Source organism: Mycteria americana, chromosome 2, assembly GCF_035582795.1.
Source record: "Mycteria americana isolate JAX WOST 10 ecotype Jacksonville Zoo and Gardens chromosome 2, USCA_MyAme_1.0, whole genome shotgun sequence".
NCBI lineage: Eukaryota > Metazoa > Chordata > Aves > Ciconiiformes > Ciconiidae > Mycteria > Mycteria americana.
The window spans coordinates 152,914,221-152,936,726 of record NC_134366.1 but is presented as its reverse complement, the minus strand read 5'-3'; the positions used below and the strand labels follow the sequence as shown (position 1 = coordinate 152,936,726).

At 41.0% G+C, this 22,506-nt stretch overlaps 2 protein-coding genes across 2 annotated transcripts in view; one reads left to right on the top strand and one right to left on the bottom strand.

Annotated features, from left to right (window-relative positions):
- DCAF13 (DDB1 and CUL4 associated factor 13) overlaps window positions 1-5,670 on the bottom strand; it is a 26,342-nt gene extending 20,672 nt beyond the window's left edge. The window contains exons 1-4 of the mRNA XM_075495088.1: window positions 5,541-5,670; window positions 3,291-3,490; window positions 1,886-1,993; window positions 7-96 (exon numbers count right to left, since the gene is read on the bottom strand). Coding sequence (XP_075351203.1) covers window positions 7-96; window positions 1,886-1,993; window positions 3,291-3,490; window positions 5,541-5,610 — 468 coding nt within the window. The 5' untranslated portion in view covers window positions 5,611-5,670. The remainder of the gene's footprint in view (window positions 1-6; window positions 97-1,885; window positions 1,994-3,290; window positions 3,491-5,540) is intronic.
- Window positions 5,653-22,506, top strand: SLC25A32 (solute carrier family 25 member 32). Its single transcript, XM_075495089.1, has 7 exons — window positions 5,653-6,000; window positions 9,277-9,427; window positions 10,541-10,626; window positions 11,747-11,907; window positions 18,453-18,566; window positions 19,138-19,283; window positions 20,903-22,506. The coding sequence occupies exons 1-7, from the start codon at window positions 5,829-5,831 to the stop codon at window positions 21,036-21,038; spliced, it is 966 nt and encodes a 321-aa protein (XP_075351204.1). The 5' UTR covers window positions 5,653-5,828; the 3' UTR covers window positions 21,039-22,506.

Sequence of the window (22,506 nt, the reverse complement as noted above, 5' to 3'; positions counted from 1 at the left end):
TACTACCTTTCCAAGAATTGTATGAATAGGTTCTTCTTCTTCTCCATATTCTGGGCTCTCCATTTTCCACTGCTTCACAGTTTTGTCATCGCCAACCTGGAAATATTGGAGAAAGCATATAGAGTTTTATGTAAATAAATTCTGTTTATTTTAATAGATGTGCTTTGCAATTAAGTACAGGCAGCCTTTCAAAAAAGAATGATCTATGACACACACGGAAGTAAAGTGCTCTCTCCTGCCCATTCACTGTTCCCTTTTATACCTCCAAGCTGAAGATTAGTTCTCCTTGTCATAATATTTCGCTAGAAACTGAGAAGGTACATGTAGGAACGGAGTTAACATTCTTCGCAGCAGCCCATGTGGCACTGTGTTTTGGATTTGCGGCTAAAACGGTGCTGGTAAGGCACCAATGTCTTGGCTACTGCTGAACAGTGCTTGCACAGTTTCAAGGCATTCCCTCCCCTACCCTGTCAGCCATCATCCCTGCCTCCCCCATCAGTGAATAGGCTAGGTGTAGGCAACAGACTGGGAGGGGACACAGGCACAACAGATGACCTCAATTGGCCAAAGGAGTATTCCATACCGTATAACATCATGCTCAGCAACAAAAAATGGAGTAGTGGAAGAAGAAAGGGGAGGCGGGGACTGGCTTCCAGAGCAGCGGCTGCTCAGAGACTGTCTGGGGATCTGTATCCTTGTGAAAGGAGGTAACCGATTTCCTGCTTGCCACTGTTTCCCCCCACCATCACCACCTTTCCTTCACCTGTTCAACTGTCTTTAACTCGCCCCACGAATCTTTTCCAGTTTTCGGAAGAGCTACTTCCAGGGTCAAATAGGAAAAAGGTGAGCTGGAATGATGACTATTTTTTTAGGCTACATTTTGTGATTCTTAATCAAATGGCACTTTAAACTGCAAATTAGCTTCTGGAAGTCATTTTGATGAGCATGTAAACAGTTAAAAGGCACTTTCCACTTCAGTTGCTCCAGTTGCCTGTTCCTAACACCATGCTACCTCTTGCACCATGCCAGCACAAGCTTTTGCATGGCTGCACAGTGACCTGGGTCAGGCAAACTGGTCAAAAAAAATGTTAGCTATACAAGTTTAACTTTCTCTCCTGACAGCACTACTACTGTTTCTTCTTCCCCTCTCTCAATTTTCAGGCAGAGGGGGACTGTCAATTTTCAATTTTCAGGACTGTCAAAATGGGATTCTAATTTGGAGTCACTTGGAATTTTTTGCTATGACTTCCCCTACATCCTAACTACTGTCCTCATGACCTGGTATGTACTTCAGAAAACCTAAATATATAGTAGTGAAAATAGCCCTTCTATGCCCAGCTCGAAAGAAGCAAAACCTCAGGACACTGTAGTCTTCAAAACCAGTTCTTTTTATTGTAACATCTTAGAATTGTTTTAATGCAAACAGGAAGACATACTATTTCCAGACAGTTTATAGGCAACTGAATCAGTTATGGTTGATACAATTTAATAAAGCTTAATTAACGTGGAACCATCTTGACTTAATCAGCTTATCTTCAATCATAGTATATGCAAATGGTTACCTGAAGTGTTCGTACATCGTTCAATGAACATAATCTATCTACTACTTTAATAAAAAGTAGTTTACTCCAGTTTTAATTACATGACCATCCATTAGCAATTTTTTTGTATTTATCCCTTCCACAGGCTTGAATAACATCCATATCACAGCATCAAAAAAAATTTCATCAGAAATAGAATTGTCAGGTTCACTGACAAATTTAATAAACGAATTCATACAATATTTAAATATTGTATGGCAGAGAGTAAGTTGCTCACTGGAAAACAGATGGTGAACAGGCACTCTGTACTAGTACAGTGTACTAAGGAGACACATTATACTTACAGTAAAGAATGATGTACCACAGAAACGAGCACACATGCCTCGAACAAAGCCTTCATGGGCTTGTATAGTACGAATACACTGTCGTTTGGTCAAGTTCCAGATTTTAACCTGTTAAAAACAGAAAAGTATTCTGTTTACGTTTTCTCCAGCCCACAGCTGCAGTTCATAATTCAAGTACAAGATATGACACATGTTGTAACAAGACGGCATAGCTGGCTTGAACACTGGCCAGATTTTATAATGTTAAAACTACTTAATTATTCCCCTCTTGAAAAATTTTAAAAGTGCGGCTCTTTCCTTCTTACATCTTCCCCCCCACTCAAGCTGTATACTTACCATATTTCTGGTTTCCCCTATTTTTGAACTAGAGTTCTTGCTAGAAGACAGCAGCAGTGATAATTTTAGCAAAAAATACCCCTCTAAAGAGAAAAGCACAAGGAAATAGCCTTTGGAACCAACAGAATGTTTTCAGTCCAGTTGCTGTACTACATTTTACATAGATGTCCACCTCTCACAGAGGTTTCAGTTTCAAAGCATTTGGGCCCATTTAAAAAACAAAGAAATGAAGGTCAGTGTTTGTATTTGTATGTATTTATAGTACCCAGTACTTTACTTGCTCTATCAGTGGATAAGAAATCTGGCCAACATTTTATATAAATTTATTCCCCTCCACTCTGAAAAGGTTAATCTCCCTTATACTACTGCATGACATATGCACCTTCTATAAAAAGCAGAAAGCAACCAGCTACCCAGAAGACACCTTTAAAATATACTATCAAATGTACTATCAAATGAACAATGTAACGGTGAGAGAGGACAGAGAAGACAGGAAAGAAAGGCAATTTTTTTCTGCAGCTGACTCCAATTAAAGTACCCTTGCTTGCTATTTGTAATATTTATGTAAAATAATTAAACAAATACAGGGTTAGCATTTTTTAGGCAATATGATAAATTTTTCTTCCAAGAAGTTTTTGGCTGTGTGCCCCTTCCCCCTAGCTCATCTGAATTAACGTCATCATCTTAATCTGCAGCAGTTTAACTTCTTCAAGGGGAGGAAGGGGATCGTGTGGGCAGCAAAAAGCAATCACTATGGACTGTAAATATTAACATTCACTGCTCCATCCTGAGGAACTGAATGTCACACCCTCTGCTCACAGCTGAAAGCTCATGCCTTTGTGTGCTGGGAGATTACAACCTGCAGTTTGAGAAACACTGCCCCAAACTGGGTAAATTGCACCTTCTAAGAGAAGAGAGGGTATCATGCTGAACAAAGACACAAAAAACAGGTAAGCAGGGGGCTTTAAAAAAAAAACAAAGCAAAACACACCACCACACAAAAGAGAAAGGAAAAAGAAAAGAAGGAAGAGAGGTACCTTGTTTGTTGTGGTTTGTAACTGCAGCTTACCTCTCCATCACAAGCTCCAGACAGCACTGTAGACAAACTCTTTGGATGTTTGGCCATGCAATTAACTCCATCCCTGTGGCCATCAAGTGAGCTAAGAAAGGGTTTTGCAAACACACGTTCTAGCTTTGTTGCATTCAGAGCTCTTGTGTACTCTCGTGGAACCTCAAATGGATGCAATGCAGGGTCATAGTTTCTTGGAACTGCAATAAAAGTAGCGCACACATTAGAAACCCATGGTATGTAGTATAGTTCAAGGTAAGCTGAATTCAGAAGCTCTTGTCTTTGATTTTCCTGCTGTGGGAGAATTTTCTGCAACACTAAGATTTCCGCCGTGCCGACTGTTTTGAAATTGGTCTGTGGGATAATTAGTATGCTCAGTTAACAAGCTCTAAGTTAATAAAGTCTGGAATAACTCTGAAATTATATGATGTCCTTTTCAAGGGAAGATATGAATGTACACAACAAACTGGAAGTTGCAGATATCTTGCAACTATTATTTTAAAAAAAGGCAACAACCACAAAGCACAAAAAAACGCCCGCCACCCACAATACCAACCTCCTACCACTAAACTCTAACATACACAGAAAGGATATGGCACCACGGACATGCACAAAGAGAGGCAAGCTAGCTCTCTTCATGTTTAGTCAGCTACAAGCCAGCCCTGAGACTCATTAGTCTCATTAACTTGGTCCTACGCTAATGCTATCTGGTTTCCCAGACAGGAGTGTTTACATCTAACAAGCTCCAAGTAAGGGCCTCTCCGCATCTGCCTGCGTAGATATACCTTACAGTAAATTGAGAAAGACAGTGGATATTGACATTGTGCTTCTGGTTTTTGTCTCTTTCATTCTGTTTCATGCAAAAAGGTTGAAAAGTCAGCAGAGCAACTGACAACAGATCACTCATTAAAAACTGATACTTAGTTCAGTCTGCTGGTTTCCAAAGACTATTTGATGCATACCAAAACCTCTAAAATCGCTGATGAAATGGAGTTGGGTATCACTCTGCAACATGACAGAGAATTTGATTTAACAGCTTACACACAAATCCCACTTAGAAAATTAAGAAGTATTCAGCTATTATCCCCATGGGTAATTTCAATAATATTTTTCCACCTTATAAGTATATAACCACAATTAAATAACTAGAAAATGTTAGTTATGATGCTACTTCGCACAATGTAGCCACCTACCTCTAATTCAATCAAATAATGAAGCATATGCAATTTAATATAATATAGGTCTATTGTCCTGCTCAAAATAGTTTAATTTAGTGCATCCAGGATGCCCAGAGTTTTATTCCTGCTCTTTCTGACAAAGGATGGCCATTTTACAGACTTTATTTCTGACACTGGGTAGAAAACAGACCTCATGTCTATCGTGTTACAGAGGTGAAACTGCACAACTGTGTAAGATCAGTTCTACGGAAGATGGGCAGAACAGAGCATGGAAAATCATCATCTCCTCTACCAGGCTACAGCTGCTGCATCTAAAAACGTGTACAATTCACACGACTTTTGCCAGTTTTAATATGGGATATGCAAGAAGCGGGATGACATATACCAGGAAAGAAACAGTAGTAAGTGCAAAAGATTGCTAAGAGTAACCTAGGTAATACTAAGAGTAATCTCGGAGTACCAGAACGGTGACTAACCCCCCCCAGCTTCGCACTCCAACTCTAACGACGTTTCCAGACCACACTCTGGCACCCCGAGAACCCAGATTTCGGCAGCCGCCAGGCCCGCTGGCAGGGCAGCCAGCGTTCTTATCCGCGGGGGCCTACACCGCACGCATGCCCCCGCCTGGGACAGACACCGCGGATCCTGCCGGCCGGCTGCTCGGGGCAGAAGCCGGCGGGGAAGGCCCGCACTTCCCCCGGCGCCTCACGGCAGCGCGACGAGCGGGACGGGCCGCCTGGGCGCATGCGCATGGCGACCGCTACCACCCCCTCCGCCGACCGGCTGAGCCCGGCGGCGGGAGGGCGGGAAGACCACAGCCCACCAGGGGCTACGCGGCTCGCAGCTGGCTGGCACCCTCCCCCGAGGGCAGCTCAGCAGCGGAGCGGAGCGGGGCGGGGCCGGCGGACGCCTGAGCGCCCGCCTGCCTGCCCGCCTGCCTGCCTTCCCTCCCTCCCTCCGCCGCTGCCCTCGGCCCTGCCGGACGGGCGGCAGGCGGGGCAGGCCGGGCCGGGCCGAGCCGAGCCGATCCGAGCCGAGCCCCGCTCCGCTCCGCCCCAGGCGCCCCGCTCACCGCGCTGCAGGTCCAGCTTCGTCTCGCGGACGTAGTCGTCGGGGTTGCGGCTCAGCACCTTGACCCGCATTCTCGCCTGCGCGCACGCGGCCGCTTCCGCGCCGCCAGGCAACGCGCCCCGCCTACCCCGCGCGCATGCACACGTGACCGGATGCGCGGGCGGGCTGTTCTCGCGCGACGCAGCTGCCCGCGGTGCCGGGCCCGGCTGTCAGCCCGCGGCGGGCGGGGGAGGGAGGGAGGGAGCGGCGCCCCGCCCCGCCCCCTGCTCGCGCGCCGCCGCCGTTGGCGATGAGCGCCCAGGGCCCCGCGTGCGCCGTGGGGGAGCCGGCGGCGGCGCCGCCGCCCGTGCGGTCCCTCCTCCGCCACGTGCAGCTGGAGAACCTGGCGGCGGGGCTGAGCGGCGGCGTCATCTCCACCCTGGTGCTCCACCCGCTGGACCTGGTCAAGATCCGCTTCGCAGGTGAGGCCGTACGGCCGCCCCTGTCCCGCGCCGCGCCGGGCCGGGGAGGCTGCGGGCGCTGCGCCGCAAGGCCGCGGTGCCCCAGGCGGGGGCTGCCGTGGCTCCCGGAGGCCGGGATTGGGGCTGCCCCCGCGGGGCCGGGGTGCCTGCTGCGGCGGTGGGTGTGCCGGCAGGGAGAGCCCCCGAGCCCGGCTCCCCCCAGAGCTTGCCGCTGAGGTCTACAAAGACAAACCGTGCTTTGTGCTAAAAACGTGCCAATGTCGCCGAGCTCGCCGCTCCCAAGGCAGCGACCTACCGGCTCTTTTTTGAGGGAGAATACAGCCGGATGAGCCTGCGCGTTTTTGCCCAGGCCTGTGCGCGGCTACGTGACAGCAGGCGCTGGCAGGGCAGCCCCACCGCTTGGAATAAACAGGCCGTAGGCTGAAAGGGTCTCCGGTTCTTTTCCCCCCATCCCAGAGCTCAACCTTCCTCTCGTTTCCAGGGACTGTAAAGTGTGCTGTGTGCCTCAGGCTGTTTTCAGGCAGTTTAGAGAGCTGACCAGGCTTCTCCCTCTCTTTCATGACCACCAGTGCCATAGGAGACAGCAAGATGGTGTGTTTTTAACAGGCGGATTGTCTCAAGCCAAAGTTCAAAGTTCACCTTTATGACAAAGATTTCCAACACTCGAAGCATAACAATAGTCTTATAATAATCTTGTTTGTTAACAGTAGTGGTATTGTTTTGCAGAAAACTCTTAACTTGTTTGCCTTTCCGCAGGGAAACATGTCAGCTTCTCCTTGTTGATTTTGCTGCTAATATGAGAAACACTTCGCCCTTTTATCATATTCTCTTATATGGAGGTTGAAACATTTTGCTGTATCTTTGGATTGTTATCTTAAATGGATACGTGGGTGTTTAAGATCTCAAAACCAAATAGTGAACTATCACAGAGAAGTTTTACAAAATTTAAAGCATTATGTTTCCAAACAGACTTTTTGCAAAATTGGATTTAAACACTTTCTTGCATATCCTAGTGGGCACATGCTGGGCTGTATTATGAAGAACGTAGCTAGCAGAAGTGCTCCTTTCTCTCTATTTCGCACTTGTAAGACTACGTCTGAAGTACTGTGTCTAGTTTGGGGCTCACCAGTACAAGGAAGACGTTGACATACTGGCGTGATTCCAGTGGAGGCCACCAGACTTGGGAAGGGGCTGGAGCATGTGACATAGGAGGACAGGCTGACAGAACAGAATTGGTTTGGCCTCACGAAGAGAAGGCTGAGGAGAGATATCATTACAGTCTATGACTGTGGTTGGAGGACACAGAGAAGGTGAAGCCAGATTCTTCTTGGAGGAGAATAGTTGTAGGGCAAGAGGGAACAGGCACAAGCGGGAACATGGAAAATTCCAGTTATTTATTAGGAAAAAGGATTTTTACTGCGAGAGTGGTCAAATACTGGAAGAGGTTACCCAGAGAAGCTGTAATCTCTTCAGCCTTGGAAACATTCCGGAACCAACTGGACACTTCCCTGAGTAACCTGATCTAATTACATCTGTTTTGAGCAGGGGATTGGATTAGGTGACCTCTGGAGGTCACTTACTTTCACATGCTTGTTTGGGTTGCAAATAATGACTCCTATGTTTTGTCTTCAACCAGGAAGTAAGAGCTGATACCAGAAATCAATGTTGTGAAGATTCTCGGCAGCATCACTGACAGACAGACTTGCATTCATGTCTCTGATTTCCCATGTTGTTTAATGTGTTTATAAACCTGATCTAATGGCAGCATGGTAAAAAAATTCAGAAAGGTCTTTGAGAAAGGTCTAGCAGTGCTCATTCAGGAGGGAGAAAATAGGCACTTAATTTGCAATCTACTTTTAATTTAATTTGTGTTCTAGTTTTGAGTGATTGTCAAGGTGATGAGGCCTTGTCACAATGCGCTCAGAAAAAGCATTTTGTCTTTCATCCTGAATGCGCTCAGAAAAAGCATTTTGTCTTTCATCCTGAAGTCGGTCACAATGTACAATCCTGTACACAAAGTTCAAAGGAGAATGAATAATAAATGTGACACTGAACAGAAAACATCTGAAATTCACGATTACCAGGATTAATCTTGATGGGGACACAAAAACTACGCTGACTGTAAAACTTTGAGATTAGTTTTCAGTAAAATTGCAATCTAGCCTTATGTGTATACGAAGAATGAAAGCTGCTGCTATTGTGGCATCGTAGAGTAATTTAGGTCAGAAGAGATCATATATGGAGTTCACCCCCTACTCAGATAAGGTCTGGTTAGATCAGATTGCTCAGAGTCTTGTCTGCTAGAGTTTCGAGTACCTCCAGAGATGCCTCTTCAGGCAACTTGTTCCAGTATTTGACCACTCTGATGGAGAAAAAGTTCTGGTCAGAATTCCCTCTGTTCCAGCTTGTGTCTGTTACCTCTTGTCATCTCACCATGTGGCGTATCATGCATATCATCAGTAATCAACTTACTCTCTGTTACGGTAGGAGCAATAGTAGTTACCACTGTAAGTTGTGTGAACATCTGTGTTTTAAATTAAATGTCAAACAAAAACTTGCATGTTTTTTATCTTTTTGACAGTGATATTTTCTGAATATTTGGACACCAGCTGTTTGGTTATTGGGTGGGAGAAGTATATACATTTGGTTTTTTCCTGCAAATCCATTCAGTGAGAATAGAAGGAGAACACAGGAATTTTTGATGGAAATAACCTTTGAGTGTTCTGGTAAAAACTGATTTTGGAATCAGTAAGACTTGACCTGTTGAAAGTATTCAGATCTTTATGGAACATTTTAAAGAGGAAGCTTGAATTTAAGAGTTGTTATTTGGGGCTTGTCTAAACTCCTTATAGAAATATATTGTCAAAGACCCCACACGTATCACTTGAAATATGATGCGAAATTGCTGGGGCCCTAAAAAGAAGAGACAAAAAACTTCAATTGAAAGCTGCTGCTTACCAGAAATGTACAGCAGTGCATTTATTTAGCCTTGTCAGATTGATGGGAACTTTCCTCTTGCAGAGCTTAAAAGTTCTTTTTCTTTTTTTGTTTCTTTTCCCTTTTTTTTTTTAAAGTTCTTTAACTCTAGACTTACAAAGCTCTAAACCCCAACTCTTGCATACATTTAAAAGTATACTTTTAAAATACAGCTGATCAGTTAGGTTTCATGTTCATTTGCACTTTGCTTTGGAGGCTGTATACTTCTGTGGTGGCTTTTACACAGCTGAACTTCATGCTTCCTGCAATGTTTTTCAGTATGATTTCTTTCTTTCATAGTAAGCGATGGATTGGAGCTGAGGCCAAAATACAGTGGGATTCTCCACTGTATGACCACTGTCTGGAAGCATGAAGGACTACAAGGCTTATATCAAGGGGTAACTCCAAACATGTTGGGAGCAGGGGCTTCCTGGGGACTTTACTTTTTCTTGTAAGTAGAACTATAAAATGTGTCATATCCTGTGCAATGTAATGTTCAGATATACACTGCATCTTCTTTTGGGGGGTATAAAACTGTGCTAAGTGGCTTATAAACTTGTGATTCTTTTAGTAAGTCCAGGTTTGTTACCCTTTATTACGGTTTGCTGTTTTAGAATTTAAGCGATTTGAGTCAGAGACCTGTTAACTTTGTCAAGTACAGTGCATTCCCTTGGTGCTGTGAAAATACTAAGGAACTTGAGAGATGGTGACATCATTCATGAAGGATCCTCTAAAAGTGCCAATACACTGTGCTTAAAACCTTACGAAAAATAAAAACCTAAACTGACATGTTAAGAATTAGAGAACATGATAAAGTTTTCTACTAAAGCTAAATGTTTAACTGATTTTTAATAATTTTAGTGACAGTCAGTTCTTTCATTGTTTTTGTGAGTTGATGGGCTTTACTTATAAAGTCCATTTTTTCATATTCAGTCTTTTCTACTTTATTAGCTGTATAACTGTGACCTGATTTACTGCTGATCCTTATTAATTGAAACACTTCAGGGAACAGTTAGTTGGTATGCCAACTAACTGTTGGTATGCCTATGCAAACCTCGCTTGCCAGTTGTCTAGACTCTGTTCTTGTTGTATGTCAGTCCTCAAGCTTTGCTATAGGTTCCTATTGACGGTTCAGCTCCTGTTGAGAGTTTCTCAATCCACAAGGACTGGAAACTGGATCAAGAGAAGAAAGCTCAGTGTATTTCTGAGCTGGAAGATAGATACCTGTCACTGTTGCTCTCCATAAAAAGGAGGCTATCTAATCGGTTTCTTTTAGAAGTTAATTCCTGAGATCTGATAGCTGTTTCAAGATGCAGTTCCATTGATACTGATAGTAATACTTTATCAATTTAGATTTGTATTACCATAGTTCACTTTAAAGACCTAACTTCTCAGAGGTCAATCAACTAAATAAAGATAGTTTGCTTAGATACGTGTTTTCAAAGGCTGTGTACCATCTAATGTTTTCCACGATCTTAAGTGAGGTGTCTTGTTGTTTTGGGGTTTTTTTTTAGTGATGTAGGTTTGTTTTCACCTTTACCAAAATACATTTTACATTTTCCAGTTACAATGCCATCAAAGCTTACAAGAAGGAAGGGAAGCTGGAAAGTCTCAGTGCAACCGAACACCTAGTGTCAGCTGCAGAGGCTGGTGAGTTTAAATGCAAAGAAGATTAATGTTTGCTTCTAGCCTTTCCATATGTTGCTCCCTGCCTTTGTGTGTCAGTGCTGCTTTTTCTTACAGATGGCAAGTGTAAGTGTCCAAATGCAATCATTTATTGTCTGTAAATAAATTAATGATGTCTAAGATGAATAGATGGATCACTGTGGTCTTTTCAGTTTTGCTCAGAAATAGCAGTTGTCAAAATACCTTTTGACCTTGTTTTCATTGTGTATAAGCGTTTTCCTTATTTAGTACTGTATTGAGTCCCATAATATAACTATATAAATGTGCCGCTATCAGGTTGTTAACTTATTAAATGTTTAACACTTAGACCTGGAAAAGAGAATGCCTATGGAAGTTAATAGGATAAGTGAATTGGTCATTGGCCTTTGAAAATCTTTATCTATGGTCCAAGTTTTCTTAGAAACTAAAGATCTGAAATAAAAATACAACTTCTATCAGCAAGACTTTTAATATGTTGTTTCTAGCATATGTTTTTGTACATGCTTCTGTGTTGCATTTAATCTAGGCAATTGAGAAGACTTTTTATTAGGATGTCAGAGCATTCATTTAATGTTGAAATATAAGGCATATTATTTGATGTGAAAAATAGTAATGGGTTATTTTACAACTGTATTTTCAATAACCTATAAAGCTAGAACAGGTTGCTTCTATTAATCTGTCAATATGATTAAGCAAATTTCTCATGACTGAGGTGTCCATTAAATTTTGAACAATTGTATACCCGAAGAATAACTCGGGTAATCAGGAGTACACTAAGAAATTACTTATATTTCCTATCTGCTACAGATTACACTACTGACTGTGGAAATGTGAGGCAAAAAAGGGGACCTACTAGGAATATACAAAAAGCTATATGCTCTACAGAAGTACTCCCAGCAGGAGTAGGTTGGACTTGATTGTGAGCTTTGAAGGCAGAGAGAGGGAACAATGGTGGGCGTAAACTTTGCCTGTTTTAAGTAACATGAGTACTCTTGTAGGATAAGTAGTTTTGTCATTGTAGAAGCCTGTGTTACACTGGACTGAACAAACTGGGACAAGCTTTGGAGTTGGCATAACAATCAGTCTAACTTCCATCTGTTCTCAGGAGCCATGACTCTCTGTATTACAAACCCAATATGGGTAACGAAGACACGACTTGTACTACAATATGACGCTGGTGTTGATCCATCAAAGCGGCAATACAGAGGAATGTTTGATGCTCTTATAAAGATATACAAGATGGAGGGCATACGTGGCTTATATAAGGTAATAAAATTTAAGAAAAATTCCAGGATTGGCTGGCACCACTCAGCAGCATGGTGAGACTTGTAAATACTTGTCTACAAAAAAAAATGCAAGTAATTTTTTGTATTAGCTCACTTACTTTTATTCTGTGAGTCTTCTTGCCCACTGAAGAACTGCAGCGAAAAGGCTTAAGCAGAAGAAAAGCTATTATACTGTTGAAATGTAGGAAATCACTGAAGAATAGAGTGTAAGCTTTATAGCTAAGCCATGTTCTACTGGGTGATAATGCTGAAATGAGAGTAAACTACAAGCTGCTTTTTAATTTTTTGGAATCTTCCTATAATTAGAATTTGGATAAGGAGGCCAGCAATAGCGTAATCTATCTTGCTGCTAGTGCTTTCTTCCATTTCATCCCTTATCTTTGTCTTTCTGACATCTTGTGGAACATAACATATGACTAAAGTAGTTGCTAATTTTTTCTTCCACAATGGACGGTTTCACAACTGCTCATTTGCCCTCTAGTTATTGAGGTCTGTAATCTGTCATCTCTAGATGCATAAAATTTGCAGACTTCTAAATATGGTCTGTGTATGTGTGGGTTTTTTATTCCCTTTAATTTAGGGAAACATATGGCAACTGGATTTGGAGTTTTTGCCTCCTCCTTCCTTCAGGCCATGACATCAAGATGCATTCATCAGTGCCTGGAAGGTGTGAAGAAACCTATTTTAGTTCAGTATGGCTCTTCTCCTGCAAATAATGCTATAGGACAAGAACACTATCTCTTAGGAATTGTCTTGATTACTGAACATTAAATTCTTTTATTTGCAGTGAAAAATATAATCCTTCCTATGCTGAAAGACTAGGATGCCACATACCAATGAATGCCGAATTCTGACACCAGGAACAAGGCACCTCACTTATTCCTAAATTGAAATTGTTAGGACTTCTGATTTACCTACCTGGATGTCTGCTCTGTTCCATGTAGATAAGTTCTAATTTCTTGCTTCGGTTAGGGTTTAAGGTGTCCTTCCATTGAGTTACTTTTCAGATTATTCATGCATGTAGCATGTGTTGCCTTTGGCACTAGACACTTCTTTGTAGTGTTAATCTGCAAGTGGGGAACTAAACCAGGTAATTCCTTTGAAAGAGCAAATTACTTGCTTAAGTCTGCAAAGAAGGTGACCTAGATAGGTCCTGAGTGACCTACATAACTATGCACACTAAGCAACTTTCATTTGACATCAGGATTCTCTCAATTTTGTCTATATTGGGGAAAAAGGCACCTCTTCAGGTGGCTCTTCGACTTGTCCATACTTTAGCCTTCCTCCATTTTCTGTTTTTGCGGGAGTTTTCATTTTTTCTCTTTCTTGCTTTATTTGAAATTTGACAGCTAAAGTTTTGTTAATTGCCCTGAGTTGCAGGAGCTGTAGTGCACACAAATGTCTTCCTTTTCCTCATAATTTCAGATAGAGTTCCTTATAGCAAATAAGGCGATCTCGGAGAATACCACCACAAGTTGGAAATAAAATCTGGAAATAGTTTCTTTCTGATTAATTGAGATTAGTCTTCTAAAGAATGCTATTTCTATCCAAGCAATTCCATATCTTGCTCTCTGTTGCACAAGATGCTGTTACTGGTCTGAGCAATTCCTTTCAGTCCTTTGGGGCACAAGACTAGTAATGTCAGGATGCATCGATCTTTCTAGCAGGGATCAAAGCTGTCTTTATTAGCTCTGTTGGGTATTGTTTGTTCATTAAACTATAGTTCAGCTGAAGCTGAGTTCCTCAGTAACTTGTTCTTCTTGAACTTGGCCTGGTTTTGAAAAGACAGGAGCCTATCCTTCACTGATTATCCCAGTAATCATGTAGTCATTGATCCTCCCCACCCTCCATCCATTAGGCTTTGTCCTTTGGCCTCCATCCCCCAGATGACTGGGGACAGAGCTGCTCTGCAGCACACCAGGCTGAGGAAAAAACCAGCTTGGGGTTACGTAATTTGAACACGCCTATAGACCTGTTGAAGACCTGAGCTCTAAAAATTACTTCTCCATGAAGTTGAATGTCATGCAACTATCTCCATGTTAAGAGTGCTGTGTGGTTCTTTTCAAGCGTAAGGCAGGAGAGACCAAACATTGTAAAATAATCGTAAGATTGTAGGAGTTGGCGCTTTCAGAAAAACATAAAATATCCCTGAGCTCTTAGGAAGCTATTAGATGTCTAGTCTAGAGTGACTGCCTACTAAAACATCAATTAAGAATTCAACTAACATTCTTCCTGGCCTCCATGCTTCTGTATTTGTATCTTCAGTTTCGTTCTCTTTCAGCGATGATGTAGAAGCAGCAATTAGAAATAGAGCAATGCTTAATAGACAACAGTAAAATAAACAGCAAGTGCAGAAAATTTAAGGAGATTAAAGGAAAATACAGAGTCATCAAGACTGAGAATAATAATGCAATATGCTAACAACAACAACAACAAAAAAAATCCTAGCAGTAATGTGAACTCATTACCAAGTGAAATAGATTTATTGGACACTTCTGTGTTGTCATTTCACCTTTGGTAGGCAAGATTCTATACTCTTGAGGATAAAGTATTTTTTCCAGTCCATTAATGTCTAAGGCACTTAGCTCTCTTTATTTTGCTATGCTTTTGCTTATACTGTTTTCCTTCCTCTTGCAAACGTGAAGCTTGTAAGCTAAGTGACTTTCTGTGTCTTTGTACTTGTATATAGCAAAATCCACTGAGATTTGGCCATCTTGATTTTAACTTTAGTCCCAGGTTCTACAGAGAGACAGAAGCATAAGTAACTTTCACATAGAAGATGGTATCATTTTTCACCATGAAGGAATCAAGATGCATAGGGAGATAGTGGCATACTTCCAGTGTCTTTCTGCACAAGTTGTCAGAGCAGGGCACTCAGATACTACTGGTCTTTGGCACACTGAGAACCCAAATGAAGACAACACTAAACAGATTACAAGGGAATCTGCTGCATTCTTTCGAAATATATAGCAGAGGCTGCTCTGATGTGAGCGCTCTCAAACACTTCAGGCAGTGATGTGAGTACCACATCACCAAATGAACCTTGTTCCCTACTTTACAAAGAAGCATAGGCTTTCCACTATATACATTTGCCTATGTTCCTTTTCATAGTGATGGGTGACCTTTGAAACACTAACCAATGGGACATTTTTCGCCTGTCCTGGATCTTTGGCACTTACAGCTGTTTAAGCCAACTTTAAAATAAAATTTTCTTCCCACTGTCTACTGTTCAGAATTATATGCTTTACCATTTAAATTTCTAATTCTTTATTTAATTCTGTCTATTGTTCTAATCCTCCAAAAGAGAATTCAAACAGGACTTCCTTGAGCAACCATTGATCCTGTCAAGCCCTCATGGCAAAAATCTTCTAAAGATATGTTTTGAATATTAAAATAAAAAATAACAAGAAGTACATAAAGTGAAATTATTTTAAAATTGATCTTCACAGTCATGTTATAGATGAAAAATAAATATCAAATTCTATAAAATTTTGTGGAAATAAAGATTTTTGTATAAAATTGTAAGATAAGAAAATAGAGTAGGAATATCTTTCAAAAACTTCCTCAGCCAAGGTATTTCATTACTGTGAAGAAATCAGTTTTGCTTTGAAACATTTTTTCCATAGGAACACATTGGTTTGTGTGATCAATAGAAGCCTGGGCCAGCTCTTGTTTTACTGAGGCACACTGGCCGACAGTTGCCTCACTCCCTTCTTGCATTTTTTAATATTGGCCCAACATTAAAAGTCCTTCCGTTTTTGGAAGCTTTCTCCATCAGCACAAGACTTAGAGTGTGCTGGTACTCATTTAGCAAGTATCATCAGTAGATGCTTTAGGACTCTTGGGTGCAAGTTATCCAAATCTGCTGGCTTAAATTTAAGAGTTTAGCACTCTTAAATGTTGTTTAACATTCTTCTTTTGTTGGTGGGGAAAATATTACCTCATTCTCCTATGATATCAATACCTCATTCTAATTCTTTCCAAGTAGAGAGCAATTGCTTACTCTGTCTTTTAGTAGTTTTACTGTCTAGTCACGGGCAAATGTTTGTGAAGATTTTCCCTGCTATCACTATACATAAATTTCATACTGTTCCTTGTTCTGCTGACCCAGATAATTTTTTCTTTGATATTTCGATAATTTTGTTTCTCTCTGTTCCTCCTCTTATGGTTTTATATTACTGGTTAATTTTCTTTTCTGATCCAAGATTTCTGAAAAACGAAGTTGTCCTTTTCCCTCTGTTGTGGCCCTTTGGCTTCAAACTTCACAAAATTCTATGATTATGCTCACAGTTGACAAAATATAGATGTTTGGTTTAATTCCACTTGTTCCCATTTGGGCAAGTGTTTTTTCTGGGACTTCAGCTAGCCCTTAATGCATTTCATCAGTTCATGGTCATTAGTTCATGACCATTATTTTCTACTGTGAGAAGAAATTCATCCTCATCTATCAGAGAGATCCTAAAAATCACTTCCTGAATGGCTGTAATATCATAAACTTAAATCCATAGCATGCAGAGAGCTAATCTCTGAAGTGGTAGAAGCTCTGTGCAATCTTTATGCCTGCTGTTGTTTTAGTTAACTTTTTTTTCTGCAAGTTAGGAGTTTATGAAGTAATTTATCATTGTGTCCTGTTACACTATTCCAGTGGACTCCTACCAGGATCCCTTTTCTTTTTCTTCTCCTTCTGCAGGCTCTTAGGAGTATATTGATAAGTCTTTATTCAACATTCTGGGCTTCTGATTTAGTCTTAACACAGAGTTTTGTGCCTGGATACATCTTTTAATTCTTCTGTCTTACCTGAATGGATCATGGGAAATAAGATAAAACTGTTTCATACCAGTATTTTTTGGGAAATTTTGGTTCTTTGAGTCCTTTTACCCACATTTTGATCATTTACTCCATTATAATTGTCCCTTTGCAACAGTTTTCAGCAAGCTTTTGGCTCCCTTAAGTCATTTCTGGCCAAGATGATTAATTCCCCATGTATTTGTATTTTTCCAGTGTAAGTGACCAACTCCTTAAAAAGAGAATTAGTGCTTCTCAGAATCCATGCAGCTGTCAGCTCGTTTTCAGCTGAGCTAGTCCTGCTCCTGAAGGAACTCCTGCCTTCTCTTTCTTGTGGAGACACTTCAGAAAATACCTGTTTACCCCCTTCATTTCAAGTTTTTTGAAAGAAAAGGTTTCTGTATATTTTCATATTATACTCTTACTGTTCATTACTGGCTCTTACAAATGGGGAACATTTCCCAGACTGCTTTGTTACACCTTTGCTCACCTCTGCTGGGCTGCCTTGGGATGTGCTCTGAGCAGGGTGAGGAATGCACTCAAACTGATCTGAATCTTAGATTTCTTTCTTTAATGTAAATCATCCATAAGTCCTTGTATGAGTTAGCTTTCCATCTGTGCCCTTCAGCTTTCCACTCTGCAAGTGTGTGTGTGTGAAAGACATTGAGGTGCTGGAGTGTGTCCAAAGAAGGGCAACGAAGCTGGTGAAGGGTCTAGAGCACAAGTCTTATGAGGAGCTGCTGAGGGAGCTGGGGTTGTTTAGCCTGGAGAAAAGGAGCCTCAGAGGAGACCTTATCGCTCTCTACCTTATCGCTCTCTACAACCACCTGAAAGGAGGTTGTAATGAGGTGGGTGTCAGTCTCTTCTCCCAAGTATCAAGCCATGGGACAAGAGGAAATGGTCTCAAGTTGCACCAGCGGAGGTTTAGGTGGGATATTAGGAAAAACGTCTTCACCAAAAGGGTTGTCAAGCCTTGGAACAGGCTGCCCAGGGAAGTGGTTGAGTCACCATCCCTGGAGTTATTTAAAAGGCGTGTAGATGTGTGCTTAGGGACATGGTTTAGTGGTGGACTTGGCAGTGTTAGGTTAACAGTTGGTCTTGATGATCTTAAAGGTCTTTTCCAACCTATACGATTCTGTGATTCTATATATACACACATTTTTTAATACAGAAATTTATATATATATCATAGATACACATTTATATGTATACACATGCACGCATGTACATATCTCTCTTCAGGACTTGATCACAAGAATTTTTTGTACCTCTACTCCTGATGGCCCTCCCCACTGAGATGCCAGCTTCTGTCATTGCCTTACCAGTCTCAGGTGGGAACTAAACAGCTTAGTGCCAGTCCCTGGAAAGGGGCAGGCACTAAGCAGCACATTTGCAAGACTGCAGCTTGATTTGTATTCTTACAATCCTGATCCATGTTACCAGCTTTTTAAGACCTGTGCTTGTGCTCTATGAGGTGGAGTCCCTAGGCCACTTGCTTTATCTTGCTCACTCATTAGGTGTCTTTAGCCTGTAGATCATTTGTAGAAAAGTAACATTTATTACACTTTTGTGTGATGCCTGCCAACCCAGAATCGGCTTTGAGTCATATTGCACAGTGACAGTCATGCCATCACAATTTGTAACGTAATGGAGGACATACGTATGTGTGTAAGCTGAGCTCTGTCAAGTTGCATAGTTTTTGTGCATTGCTGTTTAACCTTGTTTTATTCCTTTTTTTAGGGATTTGTGCCTGGTCTGTTTGGAACTTCACATGGAGCACTTCAGTTCATGGCATATGAGGATTTGAAACTGAGATACAACAACTATAGAAACAGAGTATCAGATACAAAATTGGTATGATTCTTGAAAATAAAAATGTGTTGTGTCATGTGAATAAGCAGAAATTTATTCCATTTGTCTAGGTCGTAGAACAGCCAAATGTACAAAGTATTGATACATTAATTGGAATGCAGAGTATATAGAAGGAAATAATACTTTTTCACTTTTTAGGAACAAGCAACTGGTTAGCGCTGTTTTCCTGTAGGTAAACCAAGTTCTTATTTTGGCAAGTGTTTTGAGAATTTTAGAGGGAGGAGTGGTTTTTTTGTCTTACCTTGTGGAACCATAGGTGGTGGTCTTAAAAACTTACATGGAAAACTGGTCAGGTGCAAGTTGGGCAAAGGTAGTTACTTTTGGAAGAAGTGTTTTTCACCTGATAAGAATGAGAGGGCACAATGCATGTTTTACAATGAATTACTTGTAGCATTGTATATAGCAAACACCATTTTTTTAAAATGTGGGTATTATAAGGGGGGAAAATCTAGACTATTGTTTAGTCCAACATTTAAAAGTCAAATAAGATTTTGGGAAATTGGCTAATTGAAACCATACTTAAGGCAAGCCTGGTAACTTTTGTTGCTTTTAGAACACTGTGGAATACATAATGATGGCAGCTGTATCCAAAATATTTGCTGTGTCAGCAACATATCCCTATCAAGTTGTGCGAGCTCGCCTTCAAGATCAGCATAATACATATTCTGGTGTGTTTGATGTGATCCGCAGGACATGGAGGTAGGCATGTAGAATTAAAAGCTTATGTCTTGGAAGGTGAATCTTACAGAATCAGAACTATGTTTACTGGCTTCCGTGCTGACTTGCAGAACCAGTGCAGCTCAGAGCAAACAAGATGTTAGCTGTACAAAGTCATTTTGTGCAAGATGCCACTAACAGCAATAATCTAAGGACAAAGGAGGAGATAGGAGAGGGTCAATGCTGGCCTGCAGGCTTCTGTTGTTTATTCTGTCTCCCTTTTCTCTTCCTCAGCAAATTTCACTTACAGGTTAAAAAATAACATTGAGTTGGCTGTTTTGGGGCTCTTAAACAATGAAGTCTCACTTGAACTGCTTTAGATTATCACATACGACAGGAGTGTTGTGCTGCTGGGAGTTGTGGCTAATCCAAATTCCTGGCAGGAGGAAGTGAGCTAGCCAGAGCTGTTTATACTGATGTCCCTGGGTTACCCTGTGGCCTGACTGCATTTGTGGTCTAGTCCCAGCTTCCCATAGGACCTTTAGCTCCACAGGGCATGTGAGAGTTTTCACACAGAACTCTGTAGTTACTAAGGTTGGCCACCTTTGCAGTATGCAACCAATATTAATCTTGCTTTGGACAATGTTTCTGGGTTGCAGCTTATTGCTAGAGAGACGTGAGTGGAGTCAGCTAACTCCTGGGGTATTAAGAGGTGCCACCTGAATGAGTGAATGAGGCTGTGTTGTTCCAGGACCACCCGTGGCTCAGAGGCAGTACAACCATTTTGACTGAAGCCAATTCAAAGCGAAAATAGCTCTGATGTCTCAGCGCTGTGCCCTTCAGTGCTGCAGTCTATAGGAAGGCTTATTAGTTCTGATAAAGTGTGAATGTATACAGCCATTCTGGGGCCACTACTGTACTCATGATGAAACAAATGCAACCTAGAGCCCTACGGAGGGTGGTATAAATCACACCCAAGCGCTTTTCAGGATCTGTGTTAACTGTACTCATCGCTCCAGGTGTCCTAGGCCTCTGTGAAGCTGGAAAATAGGGAGCTGAGATTAAAAGTCTTTGAAACTTTTTCAACAGCCCTAACATGAATCTGATTCAAATTGGGAGAAGTTAGATTTTCATTTATTGGCCAGTGGAATCAAAATTCTGGAGGAGGTGCTTTAATTCTCTGAAAATATATGCTGACTTTCCTTAGTTACGTTGACCCTCGGCTCACTTGCTGTTACATGACCCAAAACCACCAAGCCTTTCAGCCCTGCGGGCTTCAGTGAGATTAAATATGTAAATGCTTTTTGGAACAGGCTGCAGAAATTTTTAGTCATTTTAACCAGTTCTTGTGGCATGAAGAAAGATAGTAAATTGCCTCCTACTTAGACAATAAAGAAACCAACACAACTACCCAAATCCTAGGCTAAATAACTGACCTACAGAATACTATTGTATGTTCAGAAGAGAAAATGATGGGTTAAGATTTGATATATTATGGCTCTTTAAACACTATAGTAAGAAATTATTCTGAAATTGTTATTCCTAACCTGAAGTACCTCTCTCAGTGAAAGTGCAAGAAGAAAAATGCCAGGCTTTGTTTTATGTCTGATTTCTATTAAAAGACATTAATTAAAACTAAATGTTTTTCTGTGTCTTTAAAGGAAAGAAGGACTTCACGGATTTTACAAAGGAATTATCCCCAACGTGATCAGAGTGACTCCTGCGTGCTGTATTACCTTTGTCGTTTATGAAAATGTGTCTGGTTTTTTACTTGGTTTTAGAAAAGAAAATAATTAAAGGTACGAGCTTGGGTTCATAAGGAATCTATCTTTTATTTTTTGTATTTATGATCTGGGAGAGATTTAGTTCAGCGGTCTTTTTTGACACTGTGAATTCATGTAGTATTTTGAGGAAAGAACCTGGAGATAGTAAAACCCTGCCAACATCTCTTCCGCTGAATGTTCCTGCATTGCTGCCTTCCTCTCTGAATCAGCTGTGTCTGCTTGAAACAGATGTCTCTGCAACTGTGAAATAATAGCACTGTGACTGGGTGAAGGCAGCTGTGTAGCAATTCAGTTCATCCTGGCCTGCCTGGAATAACAGACTAATCTGTTTTGACACTGCTCAAGATAACAGTCGGTCAGATTCTACTCCTACTGAAGTGGAAAACTTGATATAAAAGCAACTCTGGGGTCTGTCAAAACTTTCTTAAATCCTTATCTGAGTCTCATGAAGAAACTATGTATGTAGCTGTTTACAGCAATGTCTTCTGAATCCACCTCTGTGTTATTTGTCAGATTTTAGGATATGGAATGGTCCAAATTCCATTGCTTATCCAACACAAAAATGCTTCCTCAGTGGGGTGCAGTTTGGAAACTCAAATTGTTTTGTAAAACAGCTGTCCATTCTTGGGTTTGAGTAATTGCCAATCTGATGAAACCCAGTTCTTGTCTCATACCAGGACAGACTTGCATTGTGGTTTTTGGCTTGCTTTTGGCACCAGACCAAAGTGTATGTTGTGTGCATCGCTAGCCACTTACTTCATTCATTTTCTCTTTCTTCCCTGCCTGCCCTCTCTCTCTCTCTGAGCAAAATTCTTTCTCCATTACTGAAACATCTGACCAAATATTACTAAGTAAATGCATATTTGAAAGTAAGCTTATGTTTTAAAAATGAGAGGTTTTTTTCTAGTAATCCCATAGTGATGCAGTTTTCAGACCACTGTAATAACAAATATGACCATGCTTATTTTCAATAATATTCTCTGGGGAAAAAAAATTGGTAAGTAGTCTAAAAAATATTGTGCATAGGACTTTCTTTAAAAAAACCAAAACGATCCATTAATGTCTTCTGATTTGGTCTAAGACTGTAAGAATATATTGATTGCTAACTTAGTGATAAACGAAATTACAGTACATCTCAGTAAATTTGTATAATAATGATGGTTAATTGCATGCCAATAATTGCCGTCAAGGATATGTTCTTCTTGGAGATCTGGGTTTGCTTTATTTTTTTAGTTCTTCTTTAAGAAAATACATTACTGGCCATAACATCTGCCTTCTGCTGTTAGTAAGAAGGTATTAAGAAGTATCTAGAAAGTATCAGTTAACTAAGGAGGAAGTAAGTTAGCAAAGATTATTCAACAGGTAGGGGGAAATAATGAGTTTCATAAGGAGCAGAGAATACTATCCAGCAAAACACCTGAATAATCACTTAGTTTCCTGTTTAACAGAAGACTAACCTAAAGCAGAAATAAGGCTTTTTT

Excerpts from the sequence above, each read along its gene's own strand:
- SLC25A32 (XM_075495089.1), top strand. The coding sequence starts at position 5,829 with ATGAGCGCCCAGGGCCCCGCGTGCGCCGTGGGGGAGCCGGCGGCGGCG. Across the intron at positions 6,001-9,276 it reads GGTCAAGATCCGCTTCGCAG|TAAGCGATGGATTGGAGCTG; the intron begins GTGAGGCCGTAC and ends TTTCTTTCATAG. Across the intron at positions 9,428-10,540 it reads TGGGGACTTTACTTTTTCTT|TTACAATGCCATCAAAGCTT; the intron begins GTAAGTAGAACT and ends TACATTTTCCAG.